This window comes from Misgurnus anguillicaudatus, chromosome 14 (assembly GCF_027580225.2).
Source record: "Misgurnus anguillicaudatus chromosome 14, ASM2758022v2, whole genome shotgun sequence".
Lineage (NCBI taxonomy): Eukaryota > Metazoa > Chordata > Actinopteri > Cypriniformes > Cobitidae > Misgurnus > Misgurnus anguillicaudatus.
The window spans coordinates 23,308,724-23,331,393 of NC_073350.2; the positions used below are offsets into that span (position 1 = coordinate 23,308,724).

Below are 22,670 nucleotides of genomic sequence, written 5' to 3' on the forward strand. Positions count from 1 at the left end.
AATTAAATTGAATTACCATTATAAATCAAACACACACTCGTTTTAATAGTATAAAATAATGAAACTTGTTTAATGCAAGCAAATGTAAATCAATGTAAAAAAATACCACAAAAGACAACATGAATATTTTAGTGACTTGAAATAAAAAGTGCTTTTAAAAATCCACATTAATCTCTTTTACATCTGACAAGATAACATCACCCAATTCTTTAACAGACAAAATGAATAAACATTTACTGTTGGCTACTTGGCATTTACCTAAAAAGACAATGTAAGCATATTAGTTGACAAATGAGGTCAGTCGAATTTCTAAACACTACAGTGTTACACTACATTGTTAAAACACAACATGATAACAGTTCATACGTTTATCTTTAACATACATAAAAAAAGAAGCAGCTTAGTTACTAATAATGGCGATAAAATGCAGAGAGCATCTTGCAAAAGCCTGACTAAAGGGCAGTATTTTGCTTCAATTCAATAGGAATTGCATTGTCATCAAGGCCATGCTGAGCTGTCTCTGTAAACTGCATTGCATTAAGAATAAAAGCATTCAGTTGCCCTTCTATTGTACAGACACTATTTTATATTGCAAAGGCAATAGTTAACAAATCTGATATTTGCTTTCTTCAATAAAGCAAATAAACATGGTTTCATGGTTGCACAGTGATGGTATTTGGTTCAGCCAAAAAGGAGGTACATCTTTTAAACTACAGTATATGATGAATAAATACTATGAAAATCATATTTATTACAGCCAACAAAAACATTAAAATAAAAAATAAATAAAGAAATACTTTCCAATAAATATTTTTTATCAGTAACCTAATAAATAGCATGTGTACAAAAAATAAATATTAAGAACAAATTAGAAAAATAGCCTAACAAAACATTGTGTGGCACGTGTATGGCAGTAATTAGTTTTGTCTCGTAAAAAAGTGTGTTAAAACATTACTTGAAAAAGTTGTCATGACAAAGGCAAAATGAAAAAGCAGATTTCTTAGATAAATGATATTAACCGATTGCTCTCGGCACGCATTATATGCTCATCAAATACATTATCTTCAAACCAACTTAATCCCGGCCACAAGCCATTCAGAAATAACGGCTTGTTGTCAGAATCCTTAAAGATAAAAAAAGCTTATTTACAAGAAAACATGTCAGATGCACTTAGGGGTTGTGCACACCAAAACTTTAAACGCGGCTGAAAACGCCTGGAGGATGCAGAATGCCAGCTGTTTTTCAGCTGAGTGCCAGCTTTCTTCAGCTGAGCGCTTTGGTAGCTGTGATACTATAGCTGTGAGCCAGTTGGTTGCTGTGGTAATGTCCCGCCCCTCCTCCGCTGTGATTGGACGGCCGTGTGAGAATTGACATTGACGAGCGGAGCTTTTCACTTTAAGTTGAATATTTTTCAACTCTCGGTGCTCAGCGCCGGTTTTCAGCGTGTAAGAAAACCGCTAGCTGATGGCTTATTTAAAAAAATGCAGAGCTTCCATTGGAAACAATTGAAAACATGTGCCGGCCGCTGGCGTAAAAGCTTTGTTGTGCATGCCCCCTTAGAGTGTTTTGCATCTGAGTGCTATACAGATCCAGTGTTTCTTGGTATACCGATCAGGGTATATGTGGACAGTGATAGGTCAGCTCCTCCATTGCTTTTGCCCTCAGATCATTGAGGATTTGGATCACAACTTCTTTTAAAGTCTTATAGATGAACTGCTCATTCTCTGAATCAGAGGAAATCTGGATAAGATAAAAAAACATAATTTGGATAAAACACCAAAAAAAGAAATGCATTTTAAACCCCTTATTAGGCAAAAACTGACACTGACATACCCAAGTTAATGCTTTGATTGTACGTTCAACAAAGGCGTCCTCAACATCATCTGGTATATTAAGCAAATGAGCAGCACAGTCAAGAATACACAGAAGAGTTTGATTTTGTCCCTAAATAACAAAAACAGATGGTTATTTACACAATTACATCCACAAATCTGAGTAAAGGTTGCGTTTGTAATGAAAAGCATTTGTTTATCAAGCTTGATACCTTGTCAAGTGAATTCAGAGCATGTTGGGGATTGCATCTCCTTTCAGCCAAAGTCTCAACATCATCTTTTGTGATAACGGGTTCCTTTAACTGCTCTAGCCAGGACCACATGAGCGTGGCTAGCACTACAGGATCTCTCTCGCTGCACAACCTCTCCCATGCACCTTCACGAGAGTTCAGCTCTGTCTGAGGAGCAAAGCCAATGTGTTCATTTTCTCACTCAGTAAATATCTGAATCCAAGCAAAAAATGAATAAGAGAGAGGTGACTACATTACTGCTCCTACCTGCCACACTGAGACTGTATTCCCAAGTTCCTCTCCTTGTATGTCCATTGTAAGAGCTTTGGCCACAAACAGATGCCGAGTCTCAGGTGTGAGTTCATTTTGAAGTGTTAACATGGGAACATTAGTAAATTGTTCGTTGACATCTTGACACGTTTGAACATTTCCATCAAGTTCTGTGGTCCACTTTGTACTGTTGTCCGTGGTGGTCCTCCATAAAAATCCATAAGACATGCTGCGCTTTGCCTCCTTCATAGCTGTCCGTTTTTTGGTGATAGGAGAGCAGGGTTTTGGACTTTGAGCTTTATCGGATTGTACCAGGGAAGTACTGGTTAAAGAGTCATGGTTGGGATTGCTTTTGCTTTCATTGGTCAATGGAGGTTCAAATGGTTGAAGATCAGGGGTTTGTGCGGATAATCTGCTCTGTGATATGTAGCGTTCAGAAAGATCTGAACCAAATTTGCTTCCAAGAGAATTTTGGGGACATGGCATTCCTTGAATCCTGAAGTCCAGTTTGTGCAAGGCTGAATCACTATAGCTAAGATATTTTCTTAAGGCGAGTTGAGACTTTTCGGTATTGTCCACTGTTGCCGATCTCCAAAGCAAATTAAACTCCTGGTCATGAAATGAAGCACATGGTACTTTAAGAGGAAAGTTGGGTTGTTCAGGAGACCGAGGTGAGGAGACTGGAATCCCCTTCCCTCTCATCTCTTTCCCCAACTGTTGGATGGCTTGCAGGGAGACCGTCTTCTTTACTTCCTCCGTAAGGTCTGGAATCTCCAACACCTCCTCTTCCACAGTTTGTCGGTTCTCTGCTATGTCCAGTAGGAGCCTGCAGACCAGATGGACGATCTTTGGCATGTTCTTCATTTGCCTCGCTTCATATCCGTGTAGCATATGGCGCTGACGAGTCAAGTATTGCGACAACGTGACCGCGTGAGCTTTGGGCTCGGCACACGAGAACACACTTCGCAGTGGCAAAAGAAACTGGGCGAATTCTCGCACACACAACAGTTGGCCACGAGTCTGGATGGAATTTGGCCGTTTAGCTCGGACGAACAGAATAGCCTGATCTGCACTCATCCGGCATGTGAATACTAAGAAGCACGCTATTAAAACACCTAGAGAGACAAATACATGCACATTATGGGTTATTTATACATAAACACGTGTGTTATGTTTTGCTACATTGTAAAAGTAGTAAAAAGTACTGTTAGCACAGTAAAATGGAGAAAGATCTAAACTCATGTTTTCTCCTTATTTTCAACCCAGGGTTGGGTCAAAAAGGGATGAGCACAGCCGTCGGGTTAAATTAACCCAGAAAATATATTTGACCCAACAATAGGTTAAAACAACCCAGCATAGGTCAAATTCAGGGTTCCCACTCGAAGCCAAATGTCAAATTCCCGGACTTTCACTGACTAAAAAGCTGAATTTTCATGACCCATGTCTGAGATGCCGCAAGCCTAATAATTAGGGCTGTAACAATTAATCGCATGTCCCAGTAAAAATGCCTGTCTGAAATCGATTCTGAATCGCAAGGCTCCGATTCTGTGTTTCATGCACAGCTTGAGCGTGTACTATGGCATTTGGTCAGTAGGAAGTTCTTATCAATCTAAAATCACTATGAGTCCGAGTCGTTTATAACGTGCATTTAAAAAAGCAACACTCGTTAAACAAAATCGTTCAAAATATTCTTTATTATCATGAAAATACCTGAAACAATTTGAAGAACAGCGATATAAATATTCTTATAGACATTTCCTGGAATAGCGTTCGTAAAACTACTTCTTCTGTGGCACAAATGGAGTTTCTGCACGAGAGCGGCCCCTGGCTTTGGGATGTCGGGATTTCACCCTAATACATTAAAATGCATTGAGAAAACGTGCATTTGCACAATTAATCGTTACAGCCCTACTAGTAATGTAATGTACACTGTGAGTTTATTAAAAAATGTAGCTTAAATGTGTGAAATGAATAAACAATGCCAAGAAATGGCTGTTTAGATTGTAGTCTCACTTGAAATTAGTGGAGGCTTGGACGCGGAAACGGCATTCCTTACATCACAACCTCAACAAGCAGATTACATTTTAAAATCCAAAAAAAATTTAAAGCGATAAACAAAATCGCTAATATTCCATGACTTGGACAAAAAATATATAAAAGTTCCTGACTTTCAATGACTGGAATTTTTTTAAGTAGACCATTTAAAATTCTATGATATTCCAGGAATTCCATGTCTTGGACAAAAAATATATAAAAGATCCTGACATTCAATGACTGAATTTTTTTAAATAGAACATTTAAAATTCCATGATATTCCAGGAATTCCATGATATTCCAGGAATTCCATGACTCGTGGTAACTCTGTAAATTGGTAGAGCATTGCGTTTGCGGCGCAAAAGGTCATAGATTTTTTTAATACTAATTAAAGAAAAAAAATGTATAGCTAGTAAGGCACTGTAAGTCACTTTGGATAAAAGCGTCTGCCAAACGCATATTATTATATATTTATAAAACGGCTAGTTCCAATCCTTGATTCTGATTGGTCAACAGGTGTGCTTTATTCACAATAAAACACTGCTATGACCGCTTTACCCAACGGTTCTATTTAATATCACTGCGCCCTTAGCAACACCCTTAGCAACACATAAACATATAATGAGACAAAGTCTGAGAACAGTTTGTTGTTTTTATTTGAGCTTTCATGTTGTTGTTCGCAGTCAGGGACTATTTTTTCTAGCGGAAGGAATGCTTTTATTGATTTAACTTCATGAAAGTTGCACTAATATTTTTTTTACTTTAATATTGTGTGGTAACCGTTTTATAAAAGCAGTAAGGTACTCGAGGCAAGTGCTGTGTCGTGAATAAGTAACGGCTGAAGGGGTTGCAGGCACTCCGCTTCGCGTCGTGCCTAACAACGCCCTTCAGCCGTTACTTATTCACGATACAGCACAGCCTCACGTACCTTATTGCTTACATATATATATATATATATATATATATATATATATATATATATATATATATATATATATAATTATAACCCAAAAGGTTTGGGTTTGTCCCTTTTTGACCCAACGCTAGGTTGAAAATAACCTAGTATTTTTTATAGTGTAGCTTAAAGGATTTTCGGAATGGACTGAGGCTGGGACCAAGTGGATCTGAAGCAAAGTACCCGATGAACACGCAATACATGCCGAGAGCACTCGGTCAATACCACCATCTCATTTATGACGGAGGTGGCGTTAAGCGGCTTCTGAGCTCTTAAAATGTTTAAAGAGAATCAAGATACTGACCTGTCCTGCCAAGTCCAGCATGGCAGTGAACGGCCATTTTTCCCTCTTGCATGGCAAATGACATAACTTTCACCATGTCAAGGATAGTAGTCAAGGATGCCACCCCATAATCCTTCCATCCAAAGTTGTAGAAATAAACTAGGAAAATATAAAAGATGTGAACCAGAGAAGCAAAATAAAACGTTTATGCTTGTTTATGTAATACCATAAATTCACGTTCAGGATAATTGGGAAAACACACAAAGGAGAGGACATCTAATCAGTGCCAACTCTTAATTTAAAAGACATTTCATGCGTGTCCCGACACGCTGCGCTCTGCGGAAAATTGCGACTTATAGTTTCCCAGAAGGTGCTGCCTACAAGCAAAGCAACGATCTCAGGAGATCTTGTTAAGGTTTGCCAATCCCCCTAAGCCTCAAAACCCACACTGAACCTGAACAACTCCAGCAAACACAATTGCTGCATATTTATAAAGCAAATGTTCTTTAGCTTGTCAACGACTTGATGTGATAATAGCGCTAATAGATTTAGCGATAATAGACCTAGACTAATTCCACTGACTACTGAAAAGGTAATAGGTGAACGTTTGTGTACGTGTTTGGCATACTCACTCCCTGCTTCCATGAAAACCTCCGGGCGATAAGTGAAACCGCTCTCTGGCTCAAGGGTGCTGCCGCAGCTGGCATGTTCCCCTGGACGTTGCAAGTTTATTACAGTCTTTAAGCCACACCTAGAAGGAAGTAAAGTGTCAACAAAGCCGGACATGGTGCATCACGGGAATTACTTGTTAGCATAATTTTACACACGTCTGGAATTGTTCAATGATGTTGAATCTTTCGATGATTTCAGTGGAAGGCCTCGCCATGGCTAAAAGATTATCGGTTATCCTTTGAAAGATTGAATTGAAATGCAAGCTGTTAATATTACCGTACTGTATATATACACACAATAAAATTAAAAGCACCTGTTCCTGACTATTTTCCCTTAAAAAACAACAACAACATAACAAGCAAGGAATAATGTATACATTATTCTGTTTATTACACAGCTATTTCCCTTATAAATCACGTAAGAAACATTAAATATTGATTTGAAATGTTTTAAGCTAATTTTTTATGAATGCAAATACTCCACAAGTCCACCCTGTTTACTTTCAGTTTTTAGATAAGACAAGACGTTCAAATGTATTTAGTTTAATCATTTATAAATATAATGTCATGTCATATTAAAAGACATTTGTTTCATTTCTGGAGTGTGTTAAGCTAAATAAAGTCAATGAATGACTTCATTAAAACTCTTTGCCAAATATTGATCTTTTTACTTCAAGCGATGCAAGAAAGTGAAACATAGCTTACCAGGACGAGTACAGTCCCTTGATGGCTTGTTCTTCATTGCTCCAGCGAGATGGGTTTTCATATTTGCAAGCCCGACCACCGCACGCCATTGAACACTGCATATGTCCAGGAATGACGTGCCTCAGAGTCTCGCCAACTTTGGTGTACTTTGCAGTAGGGACTCGAACGTTAACTGAAGAGTTAGACAAAGACAACACGGACAGAATTAGCCTTCAGGATTTTCTAAACAGCCTTAGTAACTAACTCAAACGTAAACATGACACATTACATCCGTTTCCGCTGATGTCAGTCTGAGCTTCGGACATGCTAATAGCCACTACCACCTTCTGCGAAAATGAAGTCAGAACTTCCAGAGCTGATTTACGACGTCTCCTCAGGACCATCTAGCCCATGTCATCTAAAGCATCAATTATCCAACAAGCACAGGCTCTTATAGTCTAAACAAACCAAACGCTGACATGAGTACTGTGTATCATCGCCACATAATAACCCAGTTGCACAAAAGAGACATGAGAGACCAATACAATCAAACCAGTTCATCAGCTGCTTTTAAAGGGGGTCTCTATGGCGACCAAGTTTGAAGTCAGTGGGAGGTTGTACAAAAGCTTGCGTGTGCAGTCTCAGGTAAAATGTAGACAGGATGATGCATTTTATGGAGATAGAAAGCCCTGCTTGCATAATTCACTTGCACTTCAACAATCAGAGGCCAGAATTACAACAACTGATGATGTCCATTTGAATTAATACAAGGATTTTATGTAACTCAGAGCATGCAGTCTATAAAGTGGATAAAAGAGGAAAGTCATCAGTGATTCATCTTAACATTTGAAAAAGCTTATGAAATAATGGATGTAACGAAGCTTAAAGTACTTGTCAAAGTACTTTCTACGAGTAAAAAAAAGCATTTTAACTGTGGCTTCACACCAGATGCGAGTTCAACGATTTGTGCTAGTAGATTACATACAGCGTCCTCGCTTGGGGCGATGCGAATGACGCGATATGGGCGGCGCGTTTGCCGCGAAAACACGCACTATTCGCCGGGATTAATCTAGAACAAGTAACGCGATACCCCGCGTTTGGTGTGTACGTAGCGTAACTCTTTAGGGGCGGTTCACATAGCGCATCTTTTGTGCGCTCAAGTTCGTAATTTCAAATGTAGGCGTGTGGTATGCACGCTTATAACGGAAGCGAAGCGCTTGTTTTATCCAGGCGCGTACGCACCGCATCGAGTTAAAAACATTTTACTTTTCAGAACGCCGCAAGCGCACAGCAGGTCATCTGACAAAAAACAAACAAGGGTCGCGGCGGTTTTAGATGCGAAATGTGAACCGCCCCTTAGAATGCTGCAAGCGCACCGCACGTCACGTGACAAGAACCTACGCGGCAAGTGTTTTCCATGCATTTTAGGCACGACATGTGAACGGCCCCTTAAAGAGCAACTATGGTCCGATTCACGATTTTACATTTTCTCTGGCTTGTAAGTGTTTATTAGTACATGTTAACGATATGTAAAAGGTACAAACCTCAAAGTAAACAATGATGCAAGTTATCGGTGTACAGTGACACAACGTACAGATTAGATGGCCAATCAGGGACACAGTGCTTTTCAAGTCGATGAGTTTTGTATAAAATCAATGCATTTGAGCAAAGCAGTATATCTGGAGCTACAAAAATGTACAATATGTGGAAAATAATGTGTTTTTAACCATAAACCACGCAAACACATAGTATCATACCAAATACACGCAATAAGTTTTTTAGCAATGAAATAGGTGCACTTTAAAATCTAATAAAATGTATCACAAACCATATCTAGGTAAAAATGAATGTTGTATCAGTTTAAAGCGGTCTGATGAGTGCAGATCCATGTTGTAAGATGCTTATTTACTTCCTTAAACGTATTTACATTCAAATATACCTGAAATGTTCTAGTCAATGACAATTGCAAAACAGACAAAACAACTTAAGGTCGCATTTACGGACTTAATGCGATCACGTGTTAAAAAATATGTAAAAAGCAATTAGGCTAAACAAAGCAATATCCTATTTTGAATAAACCAGTAATGCCAGATTTACATGTCACTATTGCATAATTAAGTCTAACTAACAACAAATATGGCTTCAGTGATTTCATCATACTATAAATATTTTAGCTAAAAGTGTGATTTTAAAATTATAGTCTATTCAGCCCATTCATATATAAAATGTGCCTTTAAGTTTCAAGAATAAAGACATAAAAACACACACAAAAAAAAAAAACAATCGATCACAGGTAGGAAAAAAATCTATATATTACCTGGCTCCATATCAGTGGTTACGTCTTTGCTGTTCACTGAAGTGCCGCTGGTGTACGGCAGGTCACTCAGTAAACTGACGCCTGCTGCCATGGCCGACACTGCAAGGTGGAAGCAAACATGATGTCAGACACTCAGACACAACACAGTCGTGTTGAAGTAAACAGTCAGGACACAACAAAAAAAGGGAAGCTGTAAGGATGGTTGCCAGGGAGTTTTCCCTCCTGGGAGGACAATGTACAGTCTGCTGCGTCGCACATTAGTAACACTGGCTGGCCACAGTGGGACAAGGAGCATATATAATATATAAGGAGGTGACAACCTCTTCCTTCCATATGCTATATACAGAGGGACATGAAGTAGACAGTTTACACATGTGCTTTTTAAATGAGATCTTGAGTGGGTTTTTTTTTTCATTTAGGAAAGGAAATAATGTCAGGGTTCCCACTGGGTCCTTGAAATCCTTGAAAGTGTGTGAATCTGGGGGGAAAATTCAAATCCCTTGGAAAAAAAACCATATTATTCCCTGTTAGGGATGTAACGGTAATATATATTTCGTGTTATTGCGGTATAAACTTTCCCGGTACCACCGTGGTCACATGATTCGGTAAATGTTAGGTCTTCCGGGCAACACGTGTAGTATTTTTCCGGCCAAGTGGAGCGAGTGGAGGAAGCAAAAGAAACGCGAATTTTAAATCTGACGTGTGGAAAAAGTTTGCGTTCGCTGTGATAAGAAAAGAGAGGACAAAATGTGATGGACATACAAAAAACGAGAGTGAGTAAATCCGTAAATGAGGAGAGTGTGTATGCATTTTCTCAATTAGAAGGCAGCCTCCTTAGGTCGCATATTCAGGCTGCATCCGTCATTACACCCCTGGTGTATTTAAGTTAACTGAGTATTACATTCGCAAGTTATAAGCGTGTTACAACAATATACGATTAAATAAGAATACTAATCAACTTGAAAAGTGTTAATATTCTGAAAATAAGACGGTCTTCATGACGTATGCAGCCTACAAATGCGACCTATGGAGGCTGCAGACTTCCGATTGGGAAACGCACCCCTGTATGGAGTGAGCTGACCTCAGCTCTAGGTAAGCTGCTATTTTCATTTTTACTGGGTTGTTTTTGTTTTCAGGTTTTAAGATGGGTCAATTCCTATCTTCTTTTTTTGATTCTACAATCACAACTGTTGCTTTCATAGGAGTACCAAGCATTAGCATTAATAATAATAATAATAATTAAAGCTGCAAGCAGCGATGGAAGGGCCCTCTCACACATGTGCACCGCCACCCTATGGCATTAGTAAAGCAGTGAACCAGGGGGATATGAATTAAAGTGGGTAAATATAGGTGGATATTCAAAAAAAAAAAAAATGTGCCACACCGCCTGTGTGCAGCAGGTGGTGCTATGACGGTACCTGATTATTGTTATATTGACGTGTTCAGGCCGGGACCCTTATCAAACGTGTGAAGTCTGGAGCAGATCAAACAATGTATGCCTGAATTACAACAGCTTCCTGTTTCATGGTGAAACATCACACTTTGCCAGGCTGCCATGGACACGCCCTTCAACGAAAAGTCAAGATCTTGCCAATTTATCATCGCAAAGGGCTTAAAATCAGTCTGACCAAATATGATGATGATTTTATTAAATCTTTAAGAGCAGTAAATCACAGCGTAAAACATGGCATTTCCTGCTACCTCTAGGTGGCGCTATGACTGAAGCTGAATATTGGCATTGAAATGTGTTCAGGCCAAGACTCTTATCAAACATGTGAAGCATGGGTCAGATTGGACATTGTATGCCTTAGTTATAACAACTTCCTGTTTCATGGTGAAAATGCTGAACTTTGTCAGGCCGCCACAGACACACCCTCCAATGAAAAGTCAAAAGCTCCACAATTTAACATCGCAAAGGCCTTTAGATGAGATTGACCAAATATGATGACGATCTGATAAAATCTCTAGGAGGAGTTTGTTAAAGTACGAAGGCTGGAAATGACAAAATTTGCACAGAAATCAAAGAGAAAAATCAAAATGGCCGACTTCCTGTGGGGTTTAGAGCTTCGCTCCAAGAGACTTTTTTGTAGGTCTTGGGGTGAAAGATGATCCTACCCAATTTCGTATCTGTAGGTTTTCATAGCGGCGGGGCTGTTCTCTTGAAATTTTGCAGGTGGCGCTATTGAGCCATTTTTACACGCCCACTTCTGGCGGCTATGCCACATGTAAATTTTCGCCACTTCTGACGTGTGTGCAACGTTTTATTACTTTTTGAGCTTGTTTAGCCTGTCAAAATGCGATTCATTTAGCGATACTTTGCGAGGCCGCCATGGACACGCCCTTTAATGAAAAGTCAAGGTCGTTGTTTTTCGTTGTCTTGAGATTACACTGGTTAAATATGATGTTGATATGTTTAAATATCTAAGAGCAGTAAGTCACAGCGTAAAACATGGTATTTCCTGCTGCCTCTAGGTGGCGCTATGACTGTTACTGAATTATGCCATGTTTATGTGTTCAGGCCAGGACCCTTATCAAATGTGTGAAGTCGGGGGCAGATCGGACAATGTATGCCGGAATTACAACAACTTCATGTTTCATTGCGAAACATCACAATTTGCCAGTCCGCCACGGACACGCCCTCCAACGAAAAGTCAAGATCTTCGCAATTTATCATCGCAAAGGGCTTAAAATCAGTCTGACCAGATATGATGATGATTTGATTAAATCTCTAAGAGCAGTAAATCATGGCGTAAAACATGGCATTTCCTGCTACCTCTAGGTGGCGCTATGACTGAAGCTGAATTTTGGCATGGAAATGTGTTCAGGTCAAGACCCTTATCAAACATGTGAATGGTGTGGCAGATTGGACATTGTATGCCGGAGTTAGAACAACATCCTGTTTCATGGCAAAAACGCTGAAATTTGTCAGGCCCCCACGGACACGCCCTCCAACGAAAAGTCAAAAGCTCCGCAATTTAACATCGCAAAGGCCTTTAGATGATACTGGCCAAATATGATGATGATCGGATTAAATCTCTAGGAGGAGTTCGTTAAAGTACGAAGCCTGGAAATGCCAAAATTTGCACAGAAATCACAGCAAAAATTCTAAATGGCCGACTTCCTGTGGGTTTTAGAGCCTGGTTCCAAGGGACTTTTTTGTAGGTCTTGAGGTGATAGATGATCCTACCAAATTCCGTATCTGTACGTTTTTCGTAGCGGGAGGGTTGTTCTTTTGAAATTTTGCAGGTGGCGCTATCGAGCCATTTCTACACGCCCACTTCTGACGGCTATACCACATGTAAATTTTCGTCAATTCTGACGCGTGTGCAAAGTTTCATGAGTTTTCGAGCATGTTTAGGCCCTCAAAAATGCGATTCATTTCGGGGAAGAAAAAGCAGAAGAATCTGAGCAAAAACAATAGGGCTTTGCACCTATGGTGCAGGCCATTCTGGCCTGCTCCTCGGTGCTCGGGCCCTAAATAGTTCAATTGAGGGAGTGACTCAATTCTTAAAACCTGACTGATTGGGAGTTGTTTAAAGTTGACAAACTAAACTGAAACTTTATTTTTTATTTTATTACATATTACCAATTATTTTTGTCCTTTTTATGAAAATTGTAAACACTACACTACACTTTGTACATTTTAATGTTCAGTCTTGTTTAATAAACACTTATGGCAGTTTTTCATTTGTTTTTTCCTTCCTGTAAATGTTCCAATAATTATCGTACCGTGGGCATCATAACGAAATACTACCATACCATTTTGATACCGTTACATCCCTATTCCCTGTGTAGTGTAGGTTAATATCATAAAAATCTAGACTTTTTAAGCACACGTGCTAAACTGTTCACTTTAAATGGTTATATCTTCTGTATGCGAATGTTGATTCATACCAAAATGCTTCTTATCATAGTTGTGTTTGACACATGAAAACGTCTTGGGTTACGTTACGTATGTAAATGTTGTTCTCTGAGAAGGGAACGAGACGCTGCGCTGTAATGCCGTCTTTGGCAATATTTCAAATAGCGATATACTTTCTGGCTCCTGCGTCACCCCGTCTTTGTCGTTAAGCATCACCATTAAATTTGATATACACATTCACACGCACCTACCCCTAAAGTGTCACTGCAGTGACGCAGCGAGGGTTCCCTTGACAGGGAACTGTAACATTATATCTTAACAGGTAACACGATGTAACCTTGCTCTCACTTGAAATGTGTCCCCACATTTAATCCTTGAATTTGAGGGTATTAGACCTGGAAAGTCCTTGAATTTTAAGTTAACTAAGGTGTGGAAACCCTGTAATGTTCTTCAAACATGGGTTCAAACTCAGGGAACACACACATAGTTATATATATAATGTATACATTTTAATGCACTGACATTTTTAGATCAAAGCATCTGCCAAATGCATAAATTTAATGTAATGTAACAAATTGACTTTTCTCAGTAATAACCTATAAATGATTGTTTCCCCTTTACTGAGTGAGTATTTACTAGGCTATTGGATACATTATAAAGTGAGACTGGAAACTGCAATGCGTCAGTTTAACCTTACACTCCACAACATATCAACTGTCAACTTCTCGTATTACCATTGTGACTGTACAGGTCAGTACTTTAATCACAGATAAGCACTGCAGTCATAATGACTAACCGTCCTGCTACTGTAAATCTCAGGCATTATTTCAAAGTCAAAAACTTTTATTCATATGAGCATTTAAAATATTAGAGAGAAAAGTTCTGGATGCTATTTAAGCTTTAAAGTAAAAACATTTTAATCATCAGCGATTTGGTCCCATGAAGGTCATACGACTTTTGCAGGATTTTCTGTTCCTTTTATTGTTATTGGACATTGCTGTTAGTACGCACCTATTAATGACTATGCAGGTGTGCTACCGGCTCCTTTGTCATTTATCCTAGTAATTGGAAAAAATATGCTGCTTTCCATAGTAATTATTTGTTGTGTAACAAGATTGGCCGCTTGTAAAATGATTTTAACATTCATTTGATACGTTATGATTAATTCATAGTAAAATGAGAGGACACAGGACACGACACATTTGCATTGTAACGTACACTACTGATTCAACAAAGTGAAACTGCACTTGAGCTATCCAAAAACTGAACCTGAGACTGGTCAATCACTGTTCACTAGTTATCTGATTGAGAATTAATTTTTCTGGTCTTATAGGAATAGTATACCCAAAAATACAAATTCTGACATCATTTACTCAACTTCAATTAGTTTTAAACCCAAAATTTCCTTATTTTGTTGAACACAAAAGAAAATATTTTTAAAAAAATGATGGTAATCACACAATTGACATTGACTTCCATAGTATTTGTTTTTCCTACTATGAAAGTCAATGGGTATCATCAACTGTGTGGTTACTGTTGAACACAAAAGGGGATATTTTGATAAAGAAACTCATAAAGGTTTAAAACAACATGAGGTTAAGTAAATGGTGATACAATTGTCATTTTTGGGTGAACTATCCGTTTAATAGAAAAAGACAGTTTTATGTTGGTCCATCGTGTGTCATTTCAGTCCATCTTAAATTTCTGTTCATGAATTCACTTTATCTTTCAGTTCAGGCTGTTTCAAAACACAAGAGAAAGAATCTAATTTTCTCTTCTGTTTTGATCCAATTTTAGTATATGTGCTGCCTTAGCAAGCAATTATTTATTTATTTATTTATCAGAGCACATCATATTTTATAAGTATTATGATTAAAAAGATGAATACATTTTTAATAAATTTACATTATGAACATGCTTGGAAACACTGTCACCCTTACAAAAGCTGTGAATCCGGGCTTTGGATGAATCGTTGAATGCCGCCCACTGGATTTAAATCAAAGGGCGGCGATCACTTTCATCTGAACTTTGAACTGATTTTTTAAAGCATTTGCAAAACAGAGTTTTAAAAGGCAGTGTAAACATACTTTATATCAATGTAGTTCCATTTTAAAATACAAGTTGGTTTTTATTGTAATTGCACTGATTTTAACCCAGCTACCAGTTAGTTTTAATAACTACAAGCTAAAAAAAAACATTGATTTGTGTTTTTATAAAAAGTAATAAGAAATTACTATAAAATAGCCAATAATGGGTTTTCTTCAATAAATAGTCAATTCCTAGGACAGATCAACAGAAAGTTTCTTGGGTATATTTTACTGCAGTATAATCTGAAATTTAATCAGACCCTCTTTCCTGAATTGTAAATGACAGCTTGAATGTCTTAGTGAGGCCGCATAATAGATATGACCACAGATCTTGACTGAGTTCAAGTGTTGTCCAATCATAGCACTTAAACCTACAGTAATCTTCACATGACCTCTTCTCAGCTGCTCTATGTAGAGATCTATCATGGGAAACATTTTGTGAAGTCCAGTTTATTTACATGAATATAAGAATAAACTGCAGCATGAACCCGGACCAAAGTTCAAGATGAAGAAATTCTTTGTTAAATTTATATCAGAGCTGCATTTAGAGATAAAGTTAGAAGTGACCAAACACATCAACGTTTTTCCTATTTAAGACGAGTAGTTATACAAGCAAGTTTGGTGGTACAAAATAAAACGTAGCGCTTTTCTAAGCGGATTTAAAAGAGGAACTATATTTTATGGCGTAATAGCACTTTTGGGAGTACTTCGACTCGCCTGAAAAGTCCGCTCCCCTTCTCACTCTCATAATGGGAGAGGGAGGGTGTTACTGCGCCGAGTCGAAGTACTCCCAAAAGTGCTATTACGCCATAAAATATAGTTCCTCTTTTAAATCCGCTTAGAAAAGCGCTACGTTTTATTTTGTACCACCAAACTTGCTCGTATAACTACTCGTCTTAAATAGGAAAAACGTTGATGTGTTTGGTCACTTCTAACTTTATCTCTAAATGGTACCATTGAATGAATGGGGCTAAGCTAAATGCTATCGAAGCGTCACAGCGCGCTCCAGCGCTTACGTGCACGCACACAGATGATAGAGGGATGTATCAACAATTCTTAGTTAAGGTAATAACATATTTTAATATTGAAAATGAGTAGACTATTCCTTTAAGTGTTGGGGTCCATTAAAGTCCATTAAAATGAGAAAAATCCTGGAATGTTTTTCTCAAAAAACATTATTTCTTCTCGACTGAACAAAGACAGACATCAACATTTTGGATGACATGGTGGTGAGTAAATTATCTGGATTTTTTTTAAGAAAATTGACTAATCCTTTAAGCTTTTCTTAAGGTCTTAAGTCAAATGGAGCCATCAGGTCATTAATTAGGCTAGCTTTGGTGCTTAAAAAGTTAAATACACAGACACCATGTGTTAATGCTTATACATAGGCAAACCACAGGAGCACTGCAATCCCATAATGACTTTTTTGCATTTTATCAAAAAATAAGGGCATGGTCTATGAAACAATAAAAAGACAAATCTGTACCTTTTTCTGTTTATTGTAAGCTCCTATGACAAACTGTTGAATTTTCCCTCATTTGTAAGTCACTTTGGATAAAAACGTATCCTAAATGAATAAATGTAAATTTTGAATGACCTAAAACTAAAGCTAGTTTTTTCTTTACAGCACTGCACACGCACATGAACCGTGTATAATACCTTCAAAATACTAAACATAATGTACTGTGCATACTAGAAGTTTGTGTAATAGGATGCTATATGTGAACTCAACCTTGACCACATGAATAATAACACACCTTAGGTTTATTTGGGGTTTTTAACTTTAAAAAATACCATGTAAAGCGTATCCCCCTTTTGCTCCGCAGTATAGCAATTATACATCTTATAGAGTTAAAAATTCCGGATCACTAGATAGCCTAAGTTACCTGTAAGTTAAACTAACAGACTGCATGCTTAATCTCCTACAATTCATCTCTCAGCTAGCTAACAACAACAATGCTATCATGCTAAAGCAAAGGCTAACATCAAGGCTAATGTTTAAGATTGTTACATACCTCTGTTCTTGGATCTGGATTTTGTTAGCCACGGTTAGTAGTTTTCATCGGACTCGTGGTGAATTACGAAAGCACGAGTCGTCGATAAACAGGGCGGCGTGCATTTGTATCGCTTTCTCAGCTCAAAAGGATGTTGCCATTGTAACAGGTTGGTGAAACAGATGATGCTTCTCATTGGTCGATCCACAGTCACGTGACCAGATGACCGCTATTATTGGCCGTTTCTCAGTCCGAAGGCTGCAGCCTGCGGAGGTCGCATATGTACTGTACGCTGCATTCGTCATCAAGCCTGGTTTATTTAAGTTAACTAAGCATTTCATTCACAAGTCATAAGCATATTACAACAATTAACGATTGAGAATAATAGTCAACTTTATACTTGTTAATATTCTGAATCTGAAATAAGACGGTCTTGATGACGTAGGCAGCCTAGAAATGCGACCTCCGAGGGAAAACGGTCAATGACAGATCGGAGGCGCTGTGTTTGAGGAGAATGTGAATGAATCTAGTGACCTTAAAAGTGCACTTGAGTTACCCGCACTAAAACAACACTGAAACAATTGATATACCTGAGAGTACAGATCATTACCATAATTCATTATAGAAACATATCACAAACGAATGAAGTAATTAAAAAAAAAAAGTTTTACTTCATTTTGTACTCCTGTAGGCTACCTGTACCTCACGTTAAGTCACTGACATATCGTGCACGTGTCAAATAAACTTGACACTATTAATCATGTTAACGACGACCATATCGTCAATGTTTTTGCGTGTTTGTGTTTTGGATTATGTCATTGTAATAGGCCTATTAGTTTATCGATGAAGAAACATAGTTCTAAGCCTGGCTTGCTTTTTGGTTGACGTGGTCACTAATTTTCATAATTTTACCTGGCTACTAATCCTACTTCCAGTGGTAAATTAGTTAATAATGACTTTAATAAATAATAATATATAGAGTATCTGAGCTCTCATAATGCTCCAGCTAAAAAGTATTGTATTTGATATCTGAACATAAGCAGAAATGTAAATAAAAATGGTGCACAGTCGTTGACACGTTGATTTTTGCAATCTGACATTCACTTGATGTCGCCTAGTGGTTGAAATACAGATGTGCTCTCTCAGCAGAGACAGTGTTCTTAAACTTACTATGAAGAACCCTATTTCTATTACCCTGCGTGTATGAGAGGGCTAAAATGACTCTCTATTCCTCTTCTGCATTTCGATCACCGTAATACACCGTAATATTTCCTTCAACGTTTAATTAATTAAATTTCTCTAAAACAACTCTTCAATTTTTCATAACTGTTTTATCATAATTAAGTATAACTACAGTAGGTAATAAAATAATACATTAAAATGATATTGATAATATTTACACTAATATGCCTAACAATTCTATATTTATATTTAAATATTTTCTCCAAACCTGGATTTGTGAACTATGGACGCAACTTATGATGATACACAATTTAATCATTTATTTAAAAAAGGGCAAATAGAGAGCTCGAGAGAAAAAGAGAGGCATGCAACTTTTTAAATAACGAAGGCCAAAAAGACGATATTGTTTACCAATTTTCAGAAAGACAAAATAAACGTAGCCTATTCGATCGAGTTGCAGCGTTTCACGACTATATTTATAAAATATATATTTATTTTATTTCATAGGCTATATTTATTTTTTTACTTTATTTATTATTTGAGATTATGCGCTTTGAATAGGCTATAGAATTTAAATAAAAACGACTTAAAATAACAATTAAGCAAATAGCCATGTTTCTAGTTGTTAGGGACTAAATCAGCTTAAGCAATAGGAAAATATTTGTCCTGATAAACTAAAACTTAATAGCACAATTATGTATTTGAATTTGTATTTGGAGGAAATGTATTTGAATTTTTCAATCTCTATGCAACCCGTGTAAAACCGCCTAAAGCGCTAAATTATTTAATTTGAAATTGTAACAACAAATTGCAACATTACATTTTGCATTGTTACGATTTTCAATTCCTTTTTTTACGCTTTTAGGATCTCATATCCATACGTTTAAATTTAAAAAATATATATCAGATATATATGAATCCATATTTTATTAATAGCCTTCAGTTTTTTGTTTAAAAATGCGATGTTGTGTTAAGTTTCATACTATACATTTGTTTTTTATAGGAAAACCCTTTCTGTCTCATTTTAATTGTTTTTTAATAATGCAAGATATTGTGCTGCTATACTTTTACTTTGTATCTAATTTATTTAAGGAGATGTTGGCTAATTTGGAAATTCTTTGATCGGCATTAACGTTTCAAAAATATAAATTCTATATGATATATGACATTTAGTGTATGGCTTACTCTAATGATCATGTACATTTAAAGTATAAAGGTAACACAAGTTAAATGTTTTGACTATGTTTTAAATATATTTACAGAGGGTGTCCAAGCATGTTAAAGAGGAGGTGTGGCGTTGTGTTAGACCTCCTTAAAATCACATGTCTATGTTCCGGATTGAGAGCTCAGTCAGTGGTGTAAGAACAGAAATAGGCTGTCCTTACTGGGCGGAACAGACTTCTCATACCAGCTGCGTGGACCGGACCACACATCTCCCTTAAAGAAAAGAAACTTAAAGTGTTGTTTTGAACTTTTTACGATCATTCGTGAGATAAACCTTTTCTGCGTATTTCAGAAGATCAGAAAGGATGATTTTCATCTCATCTAAAAGACTGAATGGACGTTTATGCTCCGTGCGTCCTCAGGACATCTAAATCTTCAATGTGACTTTCACGCATCTTCGGAAAACAGGTTCTTATACCAGGAGGTTTGGAGAACATTTACTACATTTAAACTTTAAAAATGCAACATCCTTTGGAAATTGGGGCACACTTTTATCCCCCGGATGCCCATCCAGACCAAAGGTCTCACAGGTACAGGAGTTTCATGATTGAAGAGATCCTTACAGACCATCCGGATAACAAGATATCAAGTCCCGCTGGAGACCTTCTAAAATTTGGAGTACATGCCCTTTTGTCGGCTAGACCATATCACAACCACTTGGGTATGTACTTTATCATTTGGATGACATTTTTAAGTAGAGCATTGGCAATCTCTTAATCGCAGCCAAAGACATTCAAATCGCAGAAGCGCTCTATTTGCCTACTCAAAAAGCAGAGTCCACACTGTCTCTGTACAACCAATACAAAACAAATCAGAGAGCAATGCAAGTGGCCAAGCAACAAAAGATTTAGAAAAATAGAGACATAGAAAACAAACCCAATGACCAAATATGACATTCGCACACAGCATGCAAATGTACGTACAATGCAGGCCCATTGCATGCCCTTTAAGTTTTCTCGTGCTAATACTCAGTAAAAAAATCAATCGGCTTCTAACGATGGAAAAATATACACAACAGAAAACATAATGCAACTCATTTCGAGATGTTAAAAGATTTACATGTAAATGTAAATACGCCGTCTTTACATTTACATGGTTGCATTATATACAAAGGAATATTTTAAGCAAATGAAGGCATTTAAATCATTTAAATAATCATTAGTATGTCTTCTTAGTAACCTAACTTACATAAAAGCTCTTTAGAGCTTAGCCTTCACTTAGTAAAGTTGCTTACGGTTTAAAGGCATATTTCTTTTTCATGAAATTATTCGTGTCATATATTGCATATTCTTTAACATGTTAATATTATTATTATTATATACAATTTAATAGCCCTTTTTTAAATATACAAAAGTATGTCCACTTTTGATGAGCAACGCTTCTATCATAACTGTTTTACCTCTATTATTTAGATATTCTGTCATAATTTCAAAATCAGCATGTTTATTTCAAACAAAATGATTTTATGTGGCCGACACACTATTGTTTCACTTACAGTCCTGAAAGCAGATCAGACAAGCATCCTAAAGTTTCCAGTATCTCCTCTGTCCTGCTCACTCGGAGCGCCGCTTAGCTCTGCTCTTTTATCCGGAGCTGCGGGTCTACAAGTGGGCTCATCGTCTCATCATCTCCCGCTGGACCTCCATCTCCGCGGTAAACTCGATCCGGGAGGGGACGCAGTGAGCAAGACCAAGAAAGGAAGAAGAAGTAGGACTGTGTTCACTGAATTGCAGCTAATGGGTCTGGAAAAAAGATTTGAGAAACAGAAGTATCTCTCAACCCCTGACAGGTAAGCTTTGTAATTAAATTACTTTATATTGGTACCAATGAACATGATGAGATACATTATCTAATAATAATAACAACATTAAAACAACGGTTTTCTAAATATATAAAAACAACAAAATACATTAAAACAAGGGTTTTCTAAATATATAACATATGTATTATTGCGCACGCACGTTTTTCTTTTCTTTTTTTATGCTTTTATGGACTTTTTTCAATTGGATTATTTAACACATTTTATTATCATTATATTTGTTGCATATAATGAACATGTTTTCCTTTGTCTTAGTCGACATTTTGTTTGTTTTGTTTACAGAATAGACCTGGCAGAGTCTTTAGGCCTCAGTCAGCTTCAAGTCAAAACATGGTATCAAAACAGAAGAATGAAATGGAAAAAAATCGTAAGTTAATTTTATTTTAACAGAACAGATCCTTACAAATAAAGACTTGCTTAGTTAAACACTTAAGCTAATATCTGTTGCCCTGTAGGTCCTACAAGGAGGAGGACTAGAATCACCTACCAAACCTAAAGGTCGTCCAAAGAAAAACTCAATACCCAGCAGTGAGCAGCTCTCTGAGCAGGAGAGGACTCGAGATGCCGAGCGCTTATCCGACGGTGCTTCGTCACTTTCTGATGCAAACCAGGAGGAATAAACGAGACCATACAGACCTATGCGAATATTTACGTGTCCAGGACTCAGAGAAGACCATCATCGGCCTCTTTGGATCATTGCGCACCGATGCCTTTGGCACTTACATAAAGACTTAACCACTTGGCCTGTTTTTGTACTACCTATGTTTTGTCTGTTTGTTTGATTGCGCCAACTTTTTGCGGCCCTCGAAAAGTGATCTTGAACTTGTTTTCCAGTGACCAGACTCCGATCAGTGGTTAGTAGGAATGGTCTTTCTGCGTTGAAGGCTGTGGTATCAGACTTTTATCAGCATATATTGTTATTTTTGCTTTATTTTTATGTCAACAATATTCTTAAAAAAAAGAATTAAATGCCAGTTTTTCAAAGACAGCTCATGACGTTGATACGTTGTGACTTTTTTCTTTAAACATGACAACACAAAAATCACAGTTGACAGCATAATAGTCTATATTAGCCTACTAATAACAACAACAGTAATAATATTTATATTTTATGTTGTTTTAAGTTCATACTGATTTTAAGGCCATCACACTACATATTTAACTCTGACTTCTTTTGGCGTGTTTACGCCGTTAAAGTAAATATGTGGTAACACAATATTTTCGAA

General features: G+C 37.3%; 2 protein-coding genes across 8 annotated transcripts in view; one reads left to right on the forward strand and one right to left on the reverse strand.

The window, feature by feature from the left end:
• Positions 1–22,437, forward strand: part of barx1 (BARX homeobox 1) — a 102,768-nt gene extending 80,331 nt beyond the window's left edge. For 4 of the 6 annotated variants that reach the window (XM_055183509.2, XM_055183507.2, XM_055183508.2 and 1 more), the window contains 4 exons: positions 19,664–20,286; positions 21,123–21,414; positions 21,727–21,811; positions 21,900–22,437. In XM_055183509.2, the coding sequence (XP_055039484.1) occupies positions 20,085–20,286; positions 21,123–21,414; positions 21,727–21,811; positions 21,900–22,064 (744 nt within the window). In that variant the 5' untranslated portion in view covers positions 19,664–20,084 and the 3' untranslated portion in view covers positions 22,065–22,437. The remainder of the gene's footprint in view (positions 1–19,663; positions 20,287–21,122; positions 21,415–21,726; positions 21,812–21,899) is intronic. The other 2 variants (XM_055183512.2, XM_055183511.2) reach the window with 2 other exon arrangements.
• ptpdc1a (protein tyrosine phosphatase domain containing 1a) lies at positions 30–17,462 on the reverse strand. 2 transcript variants are annotated; one of them, XM_055183504.2, is made up of 10 exons: positions 17,241–17,462; positions 9,277–9,375; positions 6,981–7,152; positions 6,432–6,512; positions 6,237–6,355; positions 5,626–5,763; positions 2,330–3,447; positions 2,045–2,230; positions 1,834–1,944; positions 32–1,740 (listed from the first exon to the last, which is right to left on the reverse strand). In XM_055183504.2, exons 2-10 carry the CDS (start codon positions 9,365–9,367, stop codon positions 1,612–1,614), a joined length of 2,145 nt encoding a protein of 714 aa, XP_055039479.2. In that variant the 5' UTR covers positions 9,368–9,375; positions 17,241–17,462; the 3' UTR covers positions 32–1,611. The 2 variants fall into 2 exon arrangements, with proteins under 2 accessions (XP_055039478.2, XP_055039479.2); XM_055183503.2 differs by lacking the exons at positions 9,277–9,375; positions 17,241–17,462 and adding an exon at positions 7,249–7,915 and having other exon boundaries at positions 30–1,740.
• Positions 22,438–22,670: the final 233 nt, after the last annotated feature.

Coding starts and splice junctions, on each gene's coding strand:
- ptpdc1a (XM_055183503.2), bottom strand. CDS start 7,363: ATGGTCCTGAGGAGACGTCGTAAATCAGCTCTGGAAGTTCTGACTTCA. Junction 6,513..6,980: donor AAGGGACTGTACTCGTCCTG/GTAAGCTATGTT, acceptor AATCTTTCAAAG/GATAACCGATAATCTTTTAG. Junction 5,764..6,236: donor GGTTTTCATGGAAGCAGGGA/GTGAGTATGCCA, acceptor ATATTTTCCTAG/TTTATTTCTACAACTTTGGA.